We start from the raw sequence: 17,749 nt of genomic DNA, 5'->3' as shown, positions 1-17,749 counted from the left end.
GGACAATGGATGGAGGGATGGATGCTCCATGGCCTCCAGTACACCTGCCAGCAGGTCCCAGTGCTAGGCAGGCAGCACCATCCTGCTCTGGCACCTCTCCAGGCACAGCCAAACCAAAGCCACTGCCATGCACGAGGGCACAGCCCACACCTGCACCCGCACCACCACTTCCCGGCACCACCACAGCTGCTCCCAGTGGCTGCACTCCCAGCACTGGCCCCCTCCCACCACACACCCACCACAGCTCATCCCCACAGGCCACCAACCGTACTCTGGTGGCTTCTCCTTCCCCTGAGCCAAGTGGAGGAAGCCCAGCAGCCCCTGGCCCAGCCACCCATCCACAACACCCCACAGGATCTCAGGGACCTGCGGGTGTCCCCATGCTGACTGAGTGACGCAGTGACCCCGGGGGGAGCCCTTGACAAGTGCCCACCGCAGGCACCACCRCCCAGGGGACAGCCCTGACATGTCCTGGCTGCTGAACACCTGTGACAGCACCTGCAAGGGATGTGTGTGGTCAGTGCAGGGGGGGAAAAGCAGTGGGATTAGAGCAATGGGGGCGATGGGCAGTGTGGTGCCAGAGCAGGGGTGTCAGTGGGGTCAGTACAGGGGGACTAAGTGGGTTAGTGCAGTGGGGACAGTGCAGGGCATCAGTGGGGACAGTGCAGGGAGCTCGGTGGGCTAGTGTGGCAGTCAGGTCAGTGGAGTGAATGCAGTGGGGGTCAGTGCAGAGCGGTCAGTGGGTCATTGCACCGGGGTCGGGAGGGTCAGAGCAGTGGGGAGCAGTGCAAGGGGTCGGTGGGTCGGTGCAGAGGGGTCAAGGGAGGGTCAGTGCGGGGACCCGGGTGTCCCGCGGTCCATGCAGCGCCCTCCGGTGTCAGCGCAGCCCCTGCGGGCCCGGGGAGCGGGGCCCGGGGAGCGGCTGCAGATGCGGCGGGTGCGGAGCCGGGGGCCCGGGGCGGTGAGGGCGGGGGTCCCGTCGGGCAGGGCCGGTTTCTGTCCCCGCTCAGTCCCGACAGCTGCCGGCCCCGATCCCGCCCCAAAACTCCCCCCGTCATCCCCGGCGGTCCCGTTATCCCGGTACACCTCTTTTCCCTGACGGTTCCGTTATCCCCGGCGCTCCCGTCACCGCCGGACCTCTGTTATCCCAATGCCGTTCTCCCCGGCAGCTCCGTTATCGCCGGCAGTCCCGTTATCCCGCTTCGGGCGGGTCCCGCCGCCCCCGCCCGGGCCCCGACGGGCGTCTCCTCCCGCCCCCCTGACCCGCACCCGGACCCCGCAGGGACCCCCGGCCGCGGCCCCCCAGCCCTTCCCGGTGCCCCCGGCCCAGCACTCACCCCGGGGCATGGCGCGGCGGCGGGCGCGGGGCCGGGGCAGAAGCACAAGGAGGACGAAGAGCAAGACGAAGAAGAGGAGGAGGAGGAGGAAGTCTGCGGCCGCCTCCTCCGCCGCCCCGGGCGGTCCCGCGGAGAAACTTCCCCCGCCGCGCCCGGCCCCCCGCGCCCGCCGCTTCCTTCCTCGGCCCGGCCCGGGGCCGCTCCCGGGACCGGGACAAAGCAGCCCCTGCGCCATCCGCCATCCCCCGGGCTGCGGCTACCGGGACGGGGCTGCGGGCTGAGGCTGCGGCGGCTTTGGGGCAGGACCCCCGGGCAGGATCCCTGCACCCCCCAGAGCCCCCCGGGACCGTCCCGAGCAGRGACCTGCAGCCCCCGGGCCGGGCTGGGAGCAGGGACCCTCCTCCTTGGCCGGGGTCCCCCGGACTGCCCCCGGCACTCACCCCGACCCCCACCGCTGGGGATAGAGCTGGGGACAGGGACATGCTGGAACGGCCACTGCCAGCCCGGAGGGTCCAGAGCTCTGGGGGGTGCAGGGGGGTGCGCAGGGAAGGGAGCCCACCCCTCTTTGGTGTACCCTGGGGACTTGAAGGGTTGTGGCGGGAGGGGGATGACACCGCCTGCTCTCGGGGTGTGGGTGGGGATGGGATGACAACACAGCCGGGACCAGTTTCCCCTCGGGGGACAGGGGCCGCCCTCCTGCACCCCAAGGGGGAGCAGGGGGGTCCCGGGGCGACTGTGGGAGTGCCCCCCGAGCACGGCCTTGTTCTGCTGCGCCAGGGCCAGAGAAGGSTGGGTGCTGGGAGGATCCCCATAAGGGGCAGCCCCAGCCCCCAACAACACCCGCAGCCCATGAGGGTCCCTGGGGCAGGAGGGGCTTGTGGGGCTCATCCCCTTCGGGGATGGAGGGGAGGCAGTTCCTGGGAGCAAGTGGCCTGTCCCCATCCTCATCTCAGGACCCCCTGCCCACACCCAGCATCTTCCCCAGCATCAGCATGGGGAGCAGCATTGGGACCCAACAGAGAGTGCTCAGCCTGGACATCARCCAGCCCCGTGTCCCAGCCTGGGCACCTGCCGTGGCCGGGGGTCCCCACCGAGGGGCCGATCTGGGACCCCCCTCCCTCATCACCAAGTAGGGCTGTTGGGCACCTGGCTGGGAGGAGCCTGCTGCAGGGACAAAAGCGACACTTCTTGGGGCACCAAGGCCAGAGTGGGACMGGATGTGAGCTTCCTGTCCCCCCCATAGGCTGGTGGGCTCCAGGCACCGGTGGCACCAGTCCAGCAATGCCACTAGGAGCACGTGGCCCCGGCGGTGTCACACAGCTCTCTGATGTGTTGAAATTTCCCCAGTGCCACTGCGAACAAGGAACCACGTGCTGGGACCTCAAAACGGCTCTGCCCAGAGAGTAGGGGACCTGTGACATGTTGGGCGTTGCGATGTGCCGGGCTGTGTGACAAGCCCTCCCCCAGACTAGAGGCGGCTTCCCCGGGCTTGGTCCCCCGGGCTTGGTCCCCCGGGCTCGGTACCCTCAGCCTGGTCCCCCCACTCGGTCCCCTCAGTTTGGTCCCTCCGGCCTGTTCCCCTCAGCTCGGTCCCCTCAGTTTGGTCTCCTCAGCCCGGTGCCCTCAGCTCTGCCCCCTCAGCTCTATCCCCTCAGCTCGGTCCCCCCGGCCTGTTCCCCTCAGCTCGGCCCCCTCAGTTTGGTCCCCTCAGCCCGGTCCCCTCAGTTCTGCCCCCTCAGCTCGGTCCCCCTGGCCTGTTCCCCTCAGCTCGGTCCCCCCGGCTCTATCCCCTCAGCTCGGTCCCCCTGGCCTGTTCCCCTCAGCTCGGTCCCCCCGGCTCTATCCCCTCAGCTCGGTCCCCATCCCGCCGCGGGCCCGGCTGAGCTCCCAGCGCGGCCATTCTCTGTCGCAGCCGGCAGGGGGCGCTATGGGCCAGCGCCGCACGCGCGCGGGCGATAGCAGGGGCGTGGGCACGTGCCCGCCCCCGCCTGGCTCCGCCCCGTGATGGGTGTGGCCCGGCGGCGCTTGGCCCCGCCCCCTGTCAGCGCGCGCGCGGCGGCGCCAGGGCCCGGTGTGCAGCGCGGCGCGCGGGGGGGGCGGGCGAGACCACCGCGGCGGTGGGGGGGTTCGGGGCTGTCCCGGCGCAGACAGAGGCGGGTTTTCCGAGGGACACCGCTGCGAGAAGGCGGCGGAGGGACGGAGCGGGCCGGGGAGACTTAACGGAGGTGGGGAAGAGGGTTATCTCGGCAGAGAGGAGAAAGGACGGCGGGTTTATCCCGGGAAGGGACCACTTAAGGCGGGTGGATTGGGGCTGTCCCGGGAGAGACCACTGTGGCTGGGGGGAGGCTGTCCTGGGAGAGACCACTGCAGAGCGGGGAGGGGGGCGGAGGGTTCCGGTAGCCGGTGTGCGGCCGCAGCTCGCGGCTGTACCGGGATAGCYGGGATAAGCGCGATAACCGGGACACCCTGCGGTCCCCCAGCTGGTGCCGATGCCGAGGAGCAGCTGACGGCGGCGGGGACGCGGAAATGGAGCCGCGGCCGGGCCGGGCCGTGCGGGCGCTGTGCGGCCTCTTCCTCCTCYTTCTCCTCCTCCTCCTCCTGCAGCATCCCGGCCGCGCCGAGCGGGCCCCCGGCTCGTACCTGGACGACTCTGCCATCGCAGGTGAGCCCCCCGCCCGGTACCCCCGGTGTTCCCTTGCCCGCCCCGCTGAGCTTGGGAGCTGCTCTGGGAGGGCCCTGCCTCTCCCCAACCCTGTTTTGGGGCCATTCCTCGGGGTTTCGGGCAAGAGCTGCAGTGATCCCCGGCCCGGCCCCGGTTCGGGACCTGGCAAGGCTCGAAGGACCGAAATAACCCATGTTTGTTATTGCAGCGGGCTCCGGCTGTTTAGGTCAAAAGTTTTAAATTTCAGCTCATTTAGAATATCGGGCTCTTCCTCGTTGAATCTAACCGTCTGGGACCGGTTCGCGGGATTTAGATTTCTCGTGTTATTTTACTTGTTTGTCCTCTGCTAATTAGAAACTGGCAGGGAGCTCGGGATCGTGCTGAAAATTGCGGCGTTTTCTTGTTTTTTGAGGACGTTCCCAGATGCGCGACCCCCCAGACTTGTTTCCTCCCGCTCCAGGGACGAGCTCGTCCCACCTGAGGAGCACAGGCAGCAAAGCCCTCACTCGCAGACACTTTGCCTCCCCCTATTTCCATCGCCTGCACCCCAAACCCCAGCCCCGCAGCCAAAAGGGCAGGAGAAGCCGAGCCCCGCGAGCCCCTGCGAATTTCCCCCGGAGCCCGGCTTTGGCCGCCGCCGGGACCCGGTGACAAGCTCCTCTCTGTGTCCTTGTGCCGGTGCCCGAGGTCAGCGCTGGAYCCGGTCCGTGAATGCCGCTGTGAGCGTTGGGAGCGGCCCGGGACCCCCAGGCCGGGCCGGAGCCGTGCGCGGGGTCCCGGCCCTGGAGGGGCCCGGGGGTGCTGGAGCCGGCTCCCGGCCAGCGGCAATGCCGAGCTCCGCCTGCAGCTCCGGGCCTGCGCCCCCCGAGCCCCCGCTGCCTCCTSCGGACCGCGCCGGGCCCCACCTGCACGGCGCCGTGCTTTGGGGCAGGAACCAAGGTTTGCCTTGGGGCTGTGGGAGCGGGGCTGCAGCTCGCGGCGGGCTCTGGGTGCAGGGCAGGATGCTGGGGTGATGTTCGGATGGTGGGTGTGCGGTGAAAGGCGCCGCAGCGGCGTCTTGGGAACGGTTCGGCTTTTGAACGGGGCTGGCCGGTGGGAACAGCGCAAGGAGCAGGCCCTGGAGTTGTGGGATCAGCAGAACCAGAGGGAACTCGGTGTGTGAGCCCTGGCCAGGGTGCTTGTTCCATCCTGTCTGGGGATGGGCTCTGTAACTGTTCTCTATCCCCGGGAGAAGGGGCTCCTTATCCCGTTCCTTGTGCTCCGAAACCTTCGGGCCAGTTTGCATCCAGTCTGCTCCACTAAGGAAACTGGATCTCTGCAGTCCTTCTGAAGCAAGGTTTGTGCCTCCAAGGAATTTCCAGCGGAGTTATTTTTGGAGGCCCTGCAGAAGTGTGGCAGCCTGGGTGATTCAGCTGCTGGCTTTGCTCTTGGCTTCGAGCGGAGGCAGCCCCGGGTCTGGGCCGGGAGCAGCCCCCGGACAGGGCTGGGAACAGCCCCAAGCCCTCAGGTCCCATGAATTCCTCCCCAGKAGGGCTGTTCCTGCAGGACAAGTGCTTTGGGTCACTCTGAGMCATGTTCTGGTTGCTGCTGCGTTTCCAGATCTGCAAGGGATTAATAGCTACAGGTTGGAGCTCCAAATGTGCAGGAATGTGGGCAGGAAAGGATTTGTGTCCTCTGTTCCATGCCCCTTCCCAGGGCAGCCAGGCAGGTCGGGAGGGCTCCTTGCCCTCTCCTGCCACAGCTCAGTGTGTCCTCTGATGTCTCTTGGCCATTTGGTTTTGAGCTCTTTGGGCTGTTGCTCGCAGGGAATGTCCTCAGAGCAGGGAATGTCCTCAGCTGGCACAGGAGAACTTTTCCTGATGTTTTCCCTGGAAGCAGAAGGTGACAGTTGTGTTGGCTGCTCGGTGTGAGGCAGAGGTGAGTGTTTTGAAAGTGAAAGTGCTCGATTTTGACTCATTTCCCAAGGTGCAGAGATGCTCTTTAAGATTCTTTAACTGGGATGGCAGGTTTTAATGATAAGATGTCAGCACTGGTCGGTTTTTCTTGGAACAGGGACGTTTCTCAAGCGATGCAGAGAAGTGTTTGGAGAGAGCAGAAGCCTGAACCCCAGCACTCCTTGGGCTACTTAGATTCCTCTGCACACTCAGGGGATGCATCAGCAGGTTTTATGGAGGATTAGTGAGCGATCCCAATTCCTGGGATATATATTTATGCAACGGTTTAAAACGGGTGGGTTTATTCATGCAGGAAAATCAGAGTTGGTGACTGAACCCCGGGRAAAATCAGATTTTTCTCCTGGCTTTGACTCACTCAGAGGCAAATTGAGGCCTTAATCTTTGATCTGTAATCTTTTCCTGCCAGGATCCGATTGCAGTTTGGTTCCACTCGGTAGCACAGGAGCCATTTCACAAAGTGTGGGGGGTTTGGGGCCAAGGGCAGCCAGAAGGGGCCTCTCCCAGCTCCCTGCCTTTGCCTTGAGCCTAGGTTTGGGATCCTGCCGGTGCCGGTGCCGCTGTCACAGGATGTGTGACCGGCCCCACGTTATTGTTTGCACCCGCCCTGGTTATTTTTAGCCCGAATTTGTCAGGCTGCAGCCCAGCCCGGGACCTTTTCACACCCCCTAAAAGGGGCAAATGAGTCTCCTCAGGGACCAATTGKGCTTTCAGGGATTTTTTTTTCCCCTCTTTCTGTTCATTTGCTGTAACCTGGCTGTTGCCCAAATCAGCCAGGTTTTGGTCCTTTTTCTGTTCCTTGTGAGAACATCCTTTGGGGTTGTGGCCAGTGTTTTACACAAGTTTTACATGAGCCATCAAAAATGGGACCCATTGTTTGGATCAAAAGTCTTAAATTTCATCTCATKTGAGATACTGATCTTGCTCGGTTGGCTCTTCCTCCTTAAACCACCATCACCTGGAAGCAGTTTGTGGGATTTAGGATTATTATTGTTATTTCAGTTGTTTACTCTCTATGCTGCCTAGCATAAGTGGGCACTTCCAGGTCAGCAGGTTTTTCATTTTTTCAGGTGTTTGTAGGATATCCAAGGAAAACTGGCTGAAGGGGTAGGGGTTTGGATGACTGGGGTTCATCCCTGGTTCCTTAATGGAGGCACTTTCCACAAACAGATCCAGACCTGCCCCATCTCCCTGCTGTGATATGGAACTGGTGCGAGTCTGCAATGCCCTGAGCCTTATTTCATTTTGTATGGAATTCCTTCCTGTTGTCTGGCATCCACAGGGATCTGGGGCCTCATGTGAGTCCCAGTTCTGGTGTCCTTGTGGCATGTCAGGGATCGTGGCATGGATTTTCCCTGTCTCTCTCTCCTGCAGCAGTTCAGAGATGGGCTCTGGATTGTGTGTTGGGATTGAGGCATTTTTGGGTGTTGTGGAGCTCGTGTGCCAGGGGCTGRCAAGGGCTGATCTCTAGGGCAGGGCTAGCACAGGTTTGGTGGCTTTTCCTTTTTTCACAGTAGCTCCTCTTTCTCTTCCTTTCTCCTTCTTCTGCCCTGTCTCCTCTTTCCCAGTCTTGATTCCTTGATCACATTTCCTAAGTGKTATAAAAAACGAGTTAAAGAAATATCCTGATAGTGTCGGTCTCCAAAGCTGGAGGGCTGTGCCCAGGGCTGTTTCTGTGTTTGCCTGGAGCCCCTTGAGCTGCCCTAAACCCAGGGAACRTCCTGTGGGACAAAGTCAGTGTGAGGAAGGGGGGCTGCAGCCGCTTTTAGCTGTCATTAACCCAAAGGGGCACAACATGAATTTCTGGGTGAGGAGGCTGTGCCCAAGCCCTGTCTGTCCTTGCCATCCCAAGGCCTGGGGGTTCATGGGAAGTGAATCCTTCACTGCAAAACCTCTGCTTTGGGAAGTGATGGGTTTGGACTTGGAACTGGCAGCAAGAGCTTCTGATGTTTGAGCAGGACGTGGCCTCAGTGGAGCCTTTGGAAGCTCGGTGATGGATCATCCCGCAGGGTGGGAACAGGGCTGGGTCTCCTTTAACCCTTGTGTAGCTGAGGGAATGAAACACGGTGTTGGTGCAGCTCCCTGGCGCTGCTGAGTTTGTGCCACCCAGGATCCACGTCCTGCTGTGTCCCTTTGCCAGAGCTGCTGGTTCTGTGGCTGCAGCCAGCATGGTGCACGGGAGCTGCCTCTGGAGAAGGCTGCTTGCTTGGAGGCAGGAGGTCGGACAGAATCTGTGATGGTGACTGAATGCTGTGGGTGGTTRGAGGCTGTGCTGGAAGGAGATGTCTTCCAGCCTTTATGATCGCAGGATTCTGTGATGTGCTGTTCTCTGACCCTCGGTACCGTCCCTGTATTGTGRGACCGGGCAGGATTTCATCTTGGTGTTGTGCTGGAAACCTGCAGGCACTGCCCTGGATCCCAGCCCCGGGAGGTGCCTTCTCTGAACACACCTTCCCTGATCCTTCCCACCGACCTGGCGGAGTTCATGGGCCACAGCGACCTGCTGTGCTCTCTTTGCTTTGATAAAATGCCTTCTAAAGGAGGTTTTGCCTTCAGGACTGGAAGGATTTTGCTGTTAAATTATTTCCTTCGAGGTGTGCACATGTAGTGAGTGGAAGCTGCACCTACAAGTAACTGTGCAAGCTTTGAGTTGGGCAAGGGAGACAAAGCAGTTGGGAGAATACTTGGAAAACTTAGCCAGGAAATAGTCCATGTTCTTTCCCAGCTCACTTGGAAGCCCCAGTGGATTGCATGGCCTTGGCTTCCTTCAGGAATGAAACTCATCTCGAGGAATTGCCATTCTGAGAGGTGGAAAAACTGTTTTGGCAACAAACTGGCCTCATGTGGAGGAGGAGCAGGTCTGGCTGGGCAGCACTGGGGCTGCTGCGGAGCTCCTGGCTCTTTCCAGCTCATTCCCTTCCCTGCTTGGCCCGGAAACTTGGAGTAATGCTCAGCTAGATCAGAGAGGTGATCTTAATTTAATTTCTTGTTAGATTTATTTATTTACTCCTTTGGAAAGCAGCTCTCTCCATGTCTCCTGTGCCCCATGGGTGGTCCCTTCCCACGGGACCAGTGCAGGGGGAGCTGCTGGGACACTGCCAGGCCTGGTGGGACTGCARGGAGCTGCATCTCCTGCTCCAAACTGGGCTTTTGGGCTCTTTCCCGCAGTGGGGCAGGGATACACATATCCATGTGGGAAGTCCAAGGCAGCAATCCTGTCCTTTCCATCCTTTCCTATCAGAAGAGGGCGGATGGAGCAGTAATGTGTGAGGAGGAGCCTCCTGACATCCCTTGTGGTGCGACCATAGGGTCTGGGATGCTTTGGTGGTGCTGGAGTGGAGCCTTATCCCAAAGGGAGCGAGAAGGAGAAGCACTGTTCTTTTCTGTGGCCTGCTCAGTTGGTGCTTGGCTCGTGGGCTGCCTGGCTGTGTTGGTACATCAGAATTCTGTGTGAGAGCTCCACCCTCCTTTTCCTCCTAGCAGGGGATGGAGGGATGGGGGAGTGTCCACTGACACCCCAGGGAAGTCAAGTTACCCTCCAGCGAGGTGAAGTTCCTGATCTGCCTGGGGTTTGGGGAGGGAAGAGACCTAAAAGGCCATCCTGGTATAATTCCACATGGATTTTGCATTGGAAGGAGCTGCCCAGGGAGCTTTGGAGTCCCCATCCCTGGAGGTGTCCCAGGAAGGGCTGAAGGTGGCACTGAGTKCTCTGGGCTGGGGACAAGGTGGGCATCAGGCACAGCTGGCACTCCCTGGGCTGGGAGGGCTTTTCCACCCTCAGGGATCCGGGATTGTGTGATTTGTTAGTTAAAAATCCGTTTCTGTGAGCAGGTGGTTGAAAAGCAGTTCTTTTCCATGAGGTTATCCCTGTCCTTCTGCTTGTCCCACTTGGAGGCTGTACTGATGGAAAAGTGGCTCGTGTCCCTCCCTGGTGGTTCCAAGTCCGTGGTCAGTGCCAGGCTTGGACACCCTTCGGTGCTGGACTGTGCCCWGCCTGGCATTCTGCTCCCCAGAGCCCTGATTGTACAAACTTATTAGYGTTAAAAAAATGGCTTCCTTCATTAATTAGCTTTGCTTTAAACCCAGAGAGGGAGAAATAAACCCTGAGCAGGCAGAGCCAGCGGCAGAGTTGCTGCTCTCAGTGGGCAGCTCTGGGATTCCCCCTGGAAAGGCCCTTTGGAACCTGCGGGGTTCCTTTTCCAGCGGTGTGGGGCCCTGCTGTGGATAACTGGAGGGGCAGGGACGTGCTGGAAATGGGAGATGGGACCTTAACTGCTTTTGGTGAGGCTGTGGGAATGGCCCCGGCACCCAGCTGGAGGGGGTCATTCGGTTTGCAACTGTTGGGTAGAAATCTTTCCCTGGGAGGGTGGGGAGGCCCTGGCACAGGGTGCCCAGAGAAGCTGTGGCTACCCCTGGATCCCTTTGAGTACCCAAGGCCAGGCTGGACATTGGGGCTGGGAGCAGCCTGGGACAGTGGGAGGTGGCAGGGTTGGAATGGGATGGGCTTACGGTTCCTCCAAGCCCAAACAAGTCTGGGGTGCTGTGAGTAAGGAGGGGTTTGGTCTCTTCCTGTTAGGAGTTGCAGCCCTGGGACCTGCTGCTTCCCCCTCCCACCCTCCAGACTTAATTTGCTRCTGGAATTTGGGGATGTTCCCTGTGGAGGCTGAGCTCTCCTGCTGAGCCGTCTGCTCCTATGGCTGATCCAAGCTGGGCTCTCTGGAACACTTTAATTTTCCCTCTCCTTTGTTTCCCCTGCCCCTGCAGCCGTGCCTGATTAATTTTCTGGCACCTCCAGAGCTCTGGTTTAGTTTTAGGAGCTGGTGCTGGTGGGGATGAAGGACTCTTTAATTAAAGGCATTGCTCAGTCACTCCTGCAGCACATGGGAGCCTTGAGGAGCTCTGTGTCCATGCCAAGGCCTCCCCACTCCCAGGGAACAATTCCTGCCCAAAATCCCATCTAACATTGCCCTCTGGCACTGGGAAGCCATTCCCTGTGTGCTGTCCCTACAGGTTCTTGTCCAAAGTCTCTTTCCAGTTCTCCTGGAGCCCTTTTAGGCGCTGGAAGGGGCTCTAAGCTCTTTGCAGTAATCTCTATAATGCAATTAATGATAAGGAGTGRTGGCAGGACTGTGCCCAGGAGTTTTTCCTGGCAGTCCTGGCCGAAGTCCCCAGCTCTGCAATCGATGGAAAACCATCAGAGGAGCATAAGGAAGTCATTAGAGAGAGTGGCACGTGGTTCTGTCCCTGGATTGTCCCTGCCTGCTTGTTTTCCCTCCATGAAATAGTACCGGGATGCTTGTTTGTTTGGATTATGGACCTATTTTTAAGTAACCTATTTTTTCCACTTTGGAAAATGCATTAACTCGCTGTGTGTCACGGACATCTGTGGAGTTTGACTTTGGGAACCACCGAGTGCCCCTTGGAAGTCTCTGAGCAGCCTGAGTGGTTGCCTCTGGTACATGTGTATATTTATATATACATGAATTTGTATTTACACCTTGYGGAGACTTGCCATAAGAGACATTTGCCAGATCCACAGAGGCAATACAGCACTTCCTTGGAAGTGCACTTTATCCCACCAAAGAGCTCTGCATCCTCTCAGTTCCACCATCCCTTCACCTCCTCTGGGATTTGGAAATCGCTGATCCCAGCAGCCCTCACAAAGTGGAAGCAGCAGCAATCCAGTTGGAAAYGGGGATGTTTGGTTACATACACACACATTTTGCAGGAAAAGACACTATTTTTGTACCCAAGTGTTTGTTTTTCCCTGAAGGACGGAGTTTTAAGGTCAGTTTAATTCTTCCCTCCAGGTTTGGAGCTCTGGTGCCGTAAATTTGGCTGTTCTGGGAGGATACAAACACAATAAACAGGAGAACTTGAGGAATGTTCCTCTCGGAGTTACAAAGGAACAGCTTGCTGGTTGGAACAGCCTGCCCCTTCCTAGGCAAGGGAGGCTTTGGATTGCAGGGTAGGGAGGAATAATTCAGTATTAAAGCTGCTAAGCAATGCGTGTGTTTAGATCTGTAAGAGTGCCAGGACATAATTAATGGGTGAGTAAGCCAAAGGGAAAAAAAAAAAGTTGTTTTTTAACAGGGTAGAGGTGGATGGGGGGCAAAATCTGATTTTTGGAGGGAGAGAAATAATTCTGGAAATACTCTGTTCCAAGCTGCTGCTGTTGTTAAGGGTGCCCGAGCGGGTTTGTTCCAGCTGCTTGGCAAAAATGTAAGGCAAAGCTGTAAGGCAAAAATCCAGGTTTGGCATCTTGTGCTGGCCTGGAGGCCTTGTGCTTGTCAGGAGAAGCTRCAGGACTGCAGGTGAGGTGAGGGTACCTCCAGGCCAGTCAGGCTGTRGAAGGTTTTTCCCCCTGAATCCCGTGTGTGATGGCTTTTCCCACCTGCTGGGGCTGCCCTCGGGGGTTGTTGCTGAGGGAAGTGATCCCATCTCAGGCTGGGCAGATCCTCAGGAGGGGATTTTGTTTTCTTTTCAAACCTGTGGAATGGATCAGGCAGGAAGTTCTTGTCCATGCTGTGCTGTGTCTGTGGGAAATGTGGATCCAGGTGCTTCTGCTGGGGTACTCAGCCGCAGCACAGCCAGTGATGCTCCCGGGGGATTTGGGGGGCTGGGCTGTGCCAAGCTCTGCCAGTGCAGCCCCATCTCTGCTCTGTCCGGGGGATTTGGGGGGCTGGGCTGTGCCAAGCTCTGCCAGTGCAGCCCCATCTCTGCTCTGTCCTGGTGCCCAGGGTCTGAGACCTTCAGCTGCCCTGCTCCCTCCCGGAGCCCGAGCTCGCTGTGGCAGTGGGTGTCTGGAGAGGTGTGAGTGGCACCCTCTGCTGCAGGGCTGGCAAGATGAAGAGGTTCCTCCGCTTCCCTCGGGGCTGGCAGATGGAAGTAGCACTCCTGCAGCCTGGCCTGCTGAGGGGAGAGCCATTTAATTAAGCTGTGTCCTGGAGGGCCTCTGGATGAAAGAGGCAATGCTCTGGGAAGTGTGAAACTGGGAAGTGTGAMACTGGGAAGTGTGGAGACTAACTTGAAATGCTGATGGGTTGGTGGGAATGGTGATGGTGGCACACCTGGCAGAGGGATCTCTCAGTGGGGCAGTGATGAGGACTGTCCCTGTGCCATCCCAAGCACTTTGCTCTTGGTCTCTGCTCCTGCTGCCCTCGGAGGTTTCTCATGGACCACGCTGTTTCCTGGAGATTCGTACTTTGGGTTTTGAAGATAAACAGGTTTTCCTGTTCCTCATTCAGTTACGGTATCATTAACCAAAAAAAAAAAAAAAGGGTGGAAAAGGATATTTGGGGGCACTCGGTACTGTTCTCCCACACTGCACGATGATTCCTCACAGCAGTTTGTGTGAGAAGTAAGAAGTGTGGCTGCTGGTTATTTTTTCTCACACCTTTTATTTTACTCCGGAAAGAAGAAAGAATGTTTCATACTTCAAAGGGTGAGGCTCAACCCTTGGAATTTGTCATTTCAAAGCTGTAATGGGATGCCTGGCATTCCTATGCCATCCTGGGAGATGGATATCTTCAAGGGTTTGCAGGATGGAGCAGTGCTGTCCCTGCCAGCCCTCCCTTCCTGTGGGCTGGGTGGTGGGGGGATGCTCCTTTGGGAGTGACCTCTCTGGAACTCCCTGTGCCAGGGGCTCAGGCAGGACAAGCTCCAGCTCCTTTGGCAGTGACCCCCCTGGAGCTCCAGCTCCTTTGGCAGTGACCCCCCTGGAGCTCCAGCTCCTTTGGCAGTGACCCCCCTGGAGCTCCAGCTCCTTTGGCAGTGACTCCTCTGGAGCTCTAGCACCCTTGAGAGTGACCCATCTGGAGCTGCAGCTCCTTTGACAAGTACCCCTCTGGAGCTCTTTTGGCAGTGACCCCTCTGGAGCTCCCTGTGCTGGGGGCTCAGGCAGGACAGAGCTCCTCTGGCTCCGGAGCCTCCCACTGGAGAGCTTGTCCAGCTGGTTTGTTTTTCATCGCAGGGCTATTTTCAGCTGCTCAGCCTAACAAGGTGAAATGGCTGAGATGCTTTCCCGCTCCCTGGAATCTGGGAGGAGGTATCCTGCTATCCCGCTATTCCACGGTTCCAGCTCATCCCAGCCAGGATCTCCGTGGTACCTTTGGCTCTTTGCTGAGCTGGCATCGCTCAGGGTTTTGGAAGAGCAATCAGGGCTCTGCACAGGCATCCTGAGCACAGGGACCCCAAATCCCAGCGTTGTGATGGCCCTGGTGCCCTCGTGAGGGGCTGAGATTGGGAACATGGGGAGGATCCAGGATGTAGCCAGGCTCTGAGTGGGAGAAGCAGTGGGAAAGCCAGGGATCTGCACGGCCCTGCTGTGCTCACAGGGATGTGGGATGTGCTGCTCTTGGGTCCTGCCAGGAGCATTGGAACTGGGGTGGAGGTTGCCTGAGATGTAGGAAAAGGGTGACACTTCACCCCACCTCATCCTTATTCCCGCTGAAAATGTGTAATTGGTTCAGTCTCGTGATTTCTTTGGGGTCAGGAGACGCTCCAGCTGCTGTTCACTCAGGTGACAGGAATTTTTACACCAAACCCAAGTCTTGCTCTKTGGTTCAAGCCCAGAGGGGACCTGTGAGCAAGGGTGGCTTCTCCAGCATCTGCCAAACCCCTGCTCTGGGAATGTTGCTTCCATCTCCTCAGAGTTCCTTCTGGGACMTTTAATCCTGCAATAGGATGTGAAAAGCTTTCTGTTCCCAAGGCAGGATTAAAGTGCAGAGACTTCATTGCTGTGCAGGAGGTGACCTCAAGGGTGAGCATGGTGGCCCAGCCTGTGGCACCTCCAGCATTCCCAGGAAGGCTGGGGGATCATTGAAACCCGCCCTGGCTTTGGAAGGAAATTGAGGATCTCAGTGTGCATCCACTCATCCCCTAGGCCACAGTCCTCCCACACCTTCAGAGATGGAGCAGCAGTGAGGGGCTGGCAGTAAACACTTCTCCCTGGCTGAGCTCTGCTCCGGGGTCCCAGCAGGGCTGGGGACATGTGGATCTGCCTGAGATCTGTCACTGGTAGGATTGGGCACCTCAGAGCTGCTCTGTGTGTGCCAGGGAGGGGAGAGAACAGGAATTCAGTGTTTAATCCTTAATAGCCAAAAGGAAGATGTGTGACACTTCAGCACATGCCAGCCCTGTGCGCTGGCATCCCGAAATCCCTGYGTGCGGTGATCCACAGATCCCAGAGTGTGGGCAGCAGGAAAGGGAGGACTCTGCAAGGGCAGAGACCCCACCTGCAGAGCTGCCTCCAGCCCCGGGTCCAACATCAGAAGGATGTGGAGCTGCTGGAGCGAGGCTGGACTTGATTGTCTTGGAGGGCTTTTCCAATCTCTGATTCTGTGCTGAGTTCCTCTGAAATGACCGAATCCTTAGAGAAAGTCACTTGTGCCCACACATGGCAGACCAGGTTGGATGCACCTGCACTGCTGGGGTTTCTTGGGCATTGCACCAGGATACAGTTGTCCTGAAGAAAAATGGGAATTTGTGTTGGAAAGGAGGCAAAAGGTTTATTGCTCAGTAGAGTGTTCMTGTGAGCATTTGTAGAAATACACGTGAAGGCTTTGGTGCACAAGGTGAGAAAGGGGCTGGGTTTAGTGGACAGGTTCATGAAATTATTTAGGTTGGAATAGCCCGTGGAGAGTTCAACTAACCCATGTCACCAAGTGCCACATCCACAGGGCTGCTAAACTCCTCCAGGGATATGATTCCATACCTGCCCTGGCAGCCTGTGCCACTTGTAAGTGGTTTGGACAAGAATTTAATGGAAGCTGCAGGGAAGTTCCCTATTTTGCAGCAGAGGAGGGAGGGAAGCTCTTGGCTTCTTTTCCTCTTTATGCTACTGCTGAAAGAAATATTTTTTGCCTGGAGGGTATAGAGTGTTTTTTTCCTGATTAATGAGGTATTAAAAAAGATCCAGAGGCGTCTGGACTCGTCTTCCTGAGTCACCTGTGTGTTTGTGTTAGGATTTGGCGGGGAGCTTCCCTGGTAGCCAGAGTTATCCCTTTGGTAAACACAGTGCTTTAACGTGGCTGTGGCTGGTGCTGCACACCGACTCAGCCCAGCCCAGTGTAACAGAGATAACCCAGAATTTCACACACTGACAGGATGTTTTCAACCAAACGTACCCAGGTGTTGCTGCTCAGAAAAGCTGTGAGGAGCTGGCACTGAACAATGAGTTTAAAGAGTCGYGTTTGGGTGAATGTAGAGCTCCTTGTAGATGGTTTGGTTTGCTGATGCCTCCTTGGCTCTGGGAGAGGACGGGGGTTAGGAGGGATTTGTCCATGGCCTAACAATGGCTAAACTTAGTGCTGTGTGTTCTGCTTGGTGGGGGAGGGGGGAATGCAGCAGAGGTGACACTTCTGCTCTCGGAAAAGAAATACCACCAGTAGAGCCTGTGGCTGTGTCCTGTGCTGGTACTGGTCAGGAGAGCTGATAGGCAGAAACTCAGCTTCCTTTTTTGGCTTTTGGGGATTTTTTCCAGATCAACTGCTGTAGCCTGAAAGTGTAAGTGAAAAAATAAGATTCATTTTTACCTACAAAAGCTTTTTCCCRACAAGTAAAGTTGCAAAACTCTCAGCAAATAGAGGAGAGCTGGGAGTGGGATTGGCAGAGATGAGCTCTGCTCTCCTCCAGCAGGAACAGCAGCTCCAGCCCAGGATCCCCTTTGGCCTGGGCTGATCCCACCTACAGAGCTGCTCCAGCCCTGGGGCCCAGCACAGGAAGGACGTGGAGCTGCTGGAGAGAGCCCAGAGGMGGCAGCAGGATGGTCAGAGGGATGGAGCAGCTGTGCTGGGAGGAAAGGCTGGGAGAGCTGGGGGTGCTCCCCTGGGGAAGGGAAGGATCCAGTGAGAGCTCAGAGCCCCTGCCAGGGCCTGAAGGGGCTYCAGGAGAGCTGGAGAGGGACTGGGGACAAGGGCTGGAGGGACAGGAGCCAGGGAATGGCTTCCCAGTGCCAGRGGGCAGGGCCAGATGGGATATTGGGCAGGAATTGTTCSCTGGGAGGGTGGGCAGGCCCTGGCACAGGGTGCCCAGAGAAGCTGTGGCTGCCCCTGGATCCCTTTGAGTGCCCAAGGCCAGGCTGGACATTGGGGCTGGGAGCAGCCTGGGACAGTGGAGTGGGACTGGATGGATTTCTGTGTCTCTTTCAAGAAGACACCAGATGCAGGTTTTTTTAGAATTTAACTTTTAAGCTGCCCATGACAATAGGGCAGCCTTTAAATCTCTGTTTCTTTATGCAGTAGTGAAAATATTTCATTTTTAATTTGCTCACAGAAAGCTGCTGTGTTCTCAAGTTTGGTGGTTGATGGCATGCAGAAAGTCCCTCCCACACATTTGGGAATAAGAATCTTTTTCTAATAAGTCAAGGCCACTTTCTGTGGCTTGAAGCACATCTCAGAGGCAGTCTCAGCTTGCTGGAAGCTGTGCTGCTCTGTCATTACCCTCCAGTAAACCAAGTGTCCTGTGTTCCATGGCAGCCACAGACACTTCACTTGATTCCCAGCTTGGTCCCAAACTCTTCCAAGTTGCTGCTTGATCCCAGTTGAGCTTTCTATTGCGTGGTCTGTGTGTTCCACACTCGGGGTGCGTTTCTGTGGGGCTGGTGAGTTCCAAGGCAATTTCTGGTGACAGAGCTGTTATTGCAAGGGCACTGCTCCCGTGGGGAATATTCGCAGGGCAGCGTGCCCAGCCCTCGGGGTGGGTGCAGGATGTGAATGAGGAGTGGGGTCCTGCTCCCCGAGCCCCTCTGCATGGCACTGAGCCCCGCTCTGAGCACACACAGCTCTTCCATTTGTCCT

General features: G+C 57.7%; 1 protein-coding gene across 1 annotated transcript in view; it reads left to right on the top strand.

The window, feature by feature from the left end:
- The first annotated feature begins 3,691 nt into the window (after positions 1-3,691).
- Positions 3,692-17,749, top strand: part of STIM1 (stromal interaction molecule 1) — a 70,947-nt gene continuing 56,889 nt past the window's right edge. Inside the window, exon 1 of the mRNA XM_057381606.1 lies at positions 3,692-3,999. Within this exon, the coding sequence (XP_057237589.1) occupies positions 3,864-3,999 (136 nt within the window). The 5' untranslated portion in view covers positions 3,692-3,863. The remainder of the gene's footprint in view (positions 4,000-17,749) is intronic.

This window comes from Malurus melanocephalus, unplaced genomic scaffold (assembly GCF_030028575.1).
Source record: "Malurus melanocephalus ecotype Western Australia unplaced genomic scaffold, MMel_1.1 scaffold_518, whole genome shotgun sequence".
Lineage (NCBI taxonomy): Eukaryota > Metazoa > Chordata > Aves > Passeriformes > Maluridae > Malurus > Malurus melanocephalus.
The sequence above is the reverse complement of the archived record's forward strand: the minus strand, read 5'-3'. Positions and strand labels throughout refer to the sequence as shown.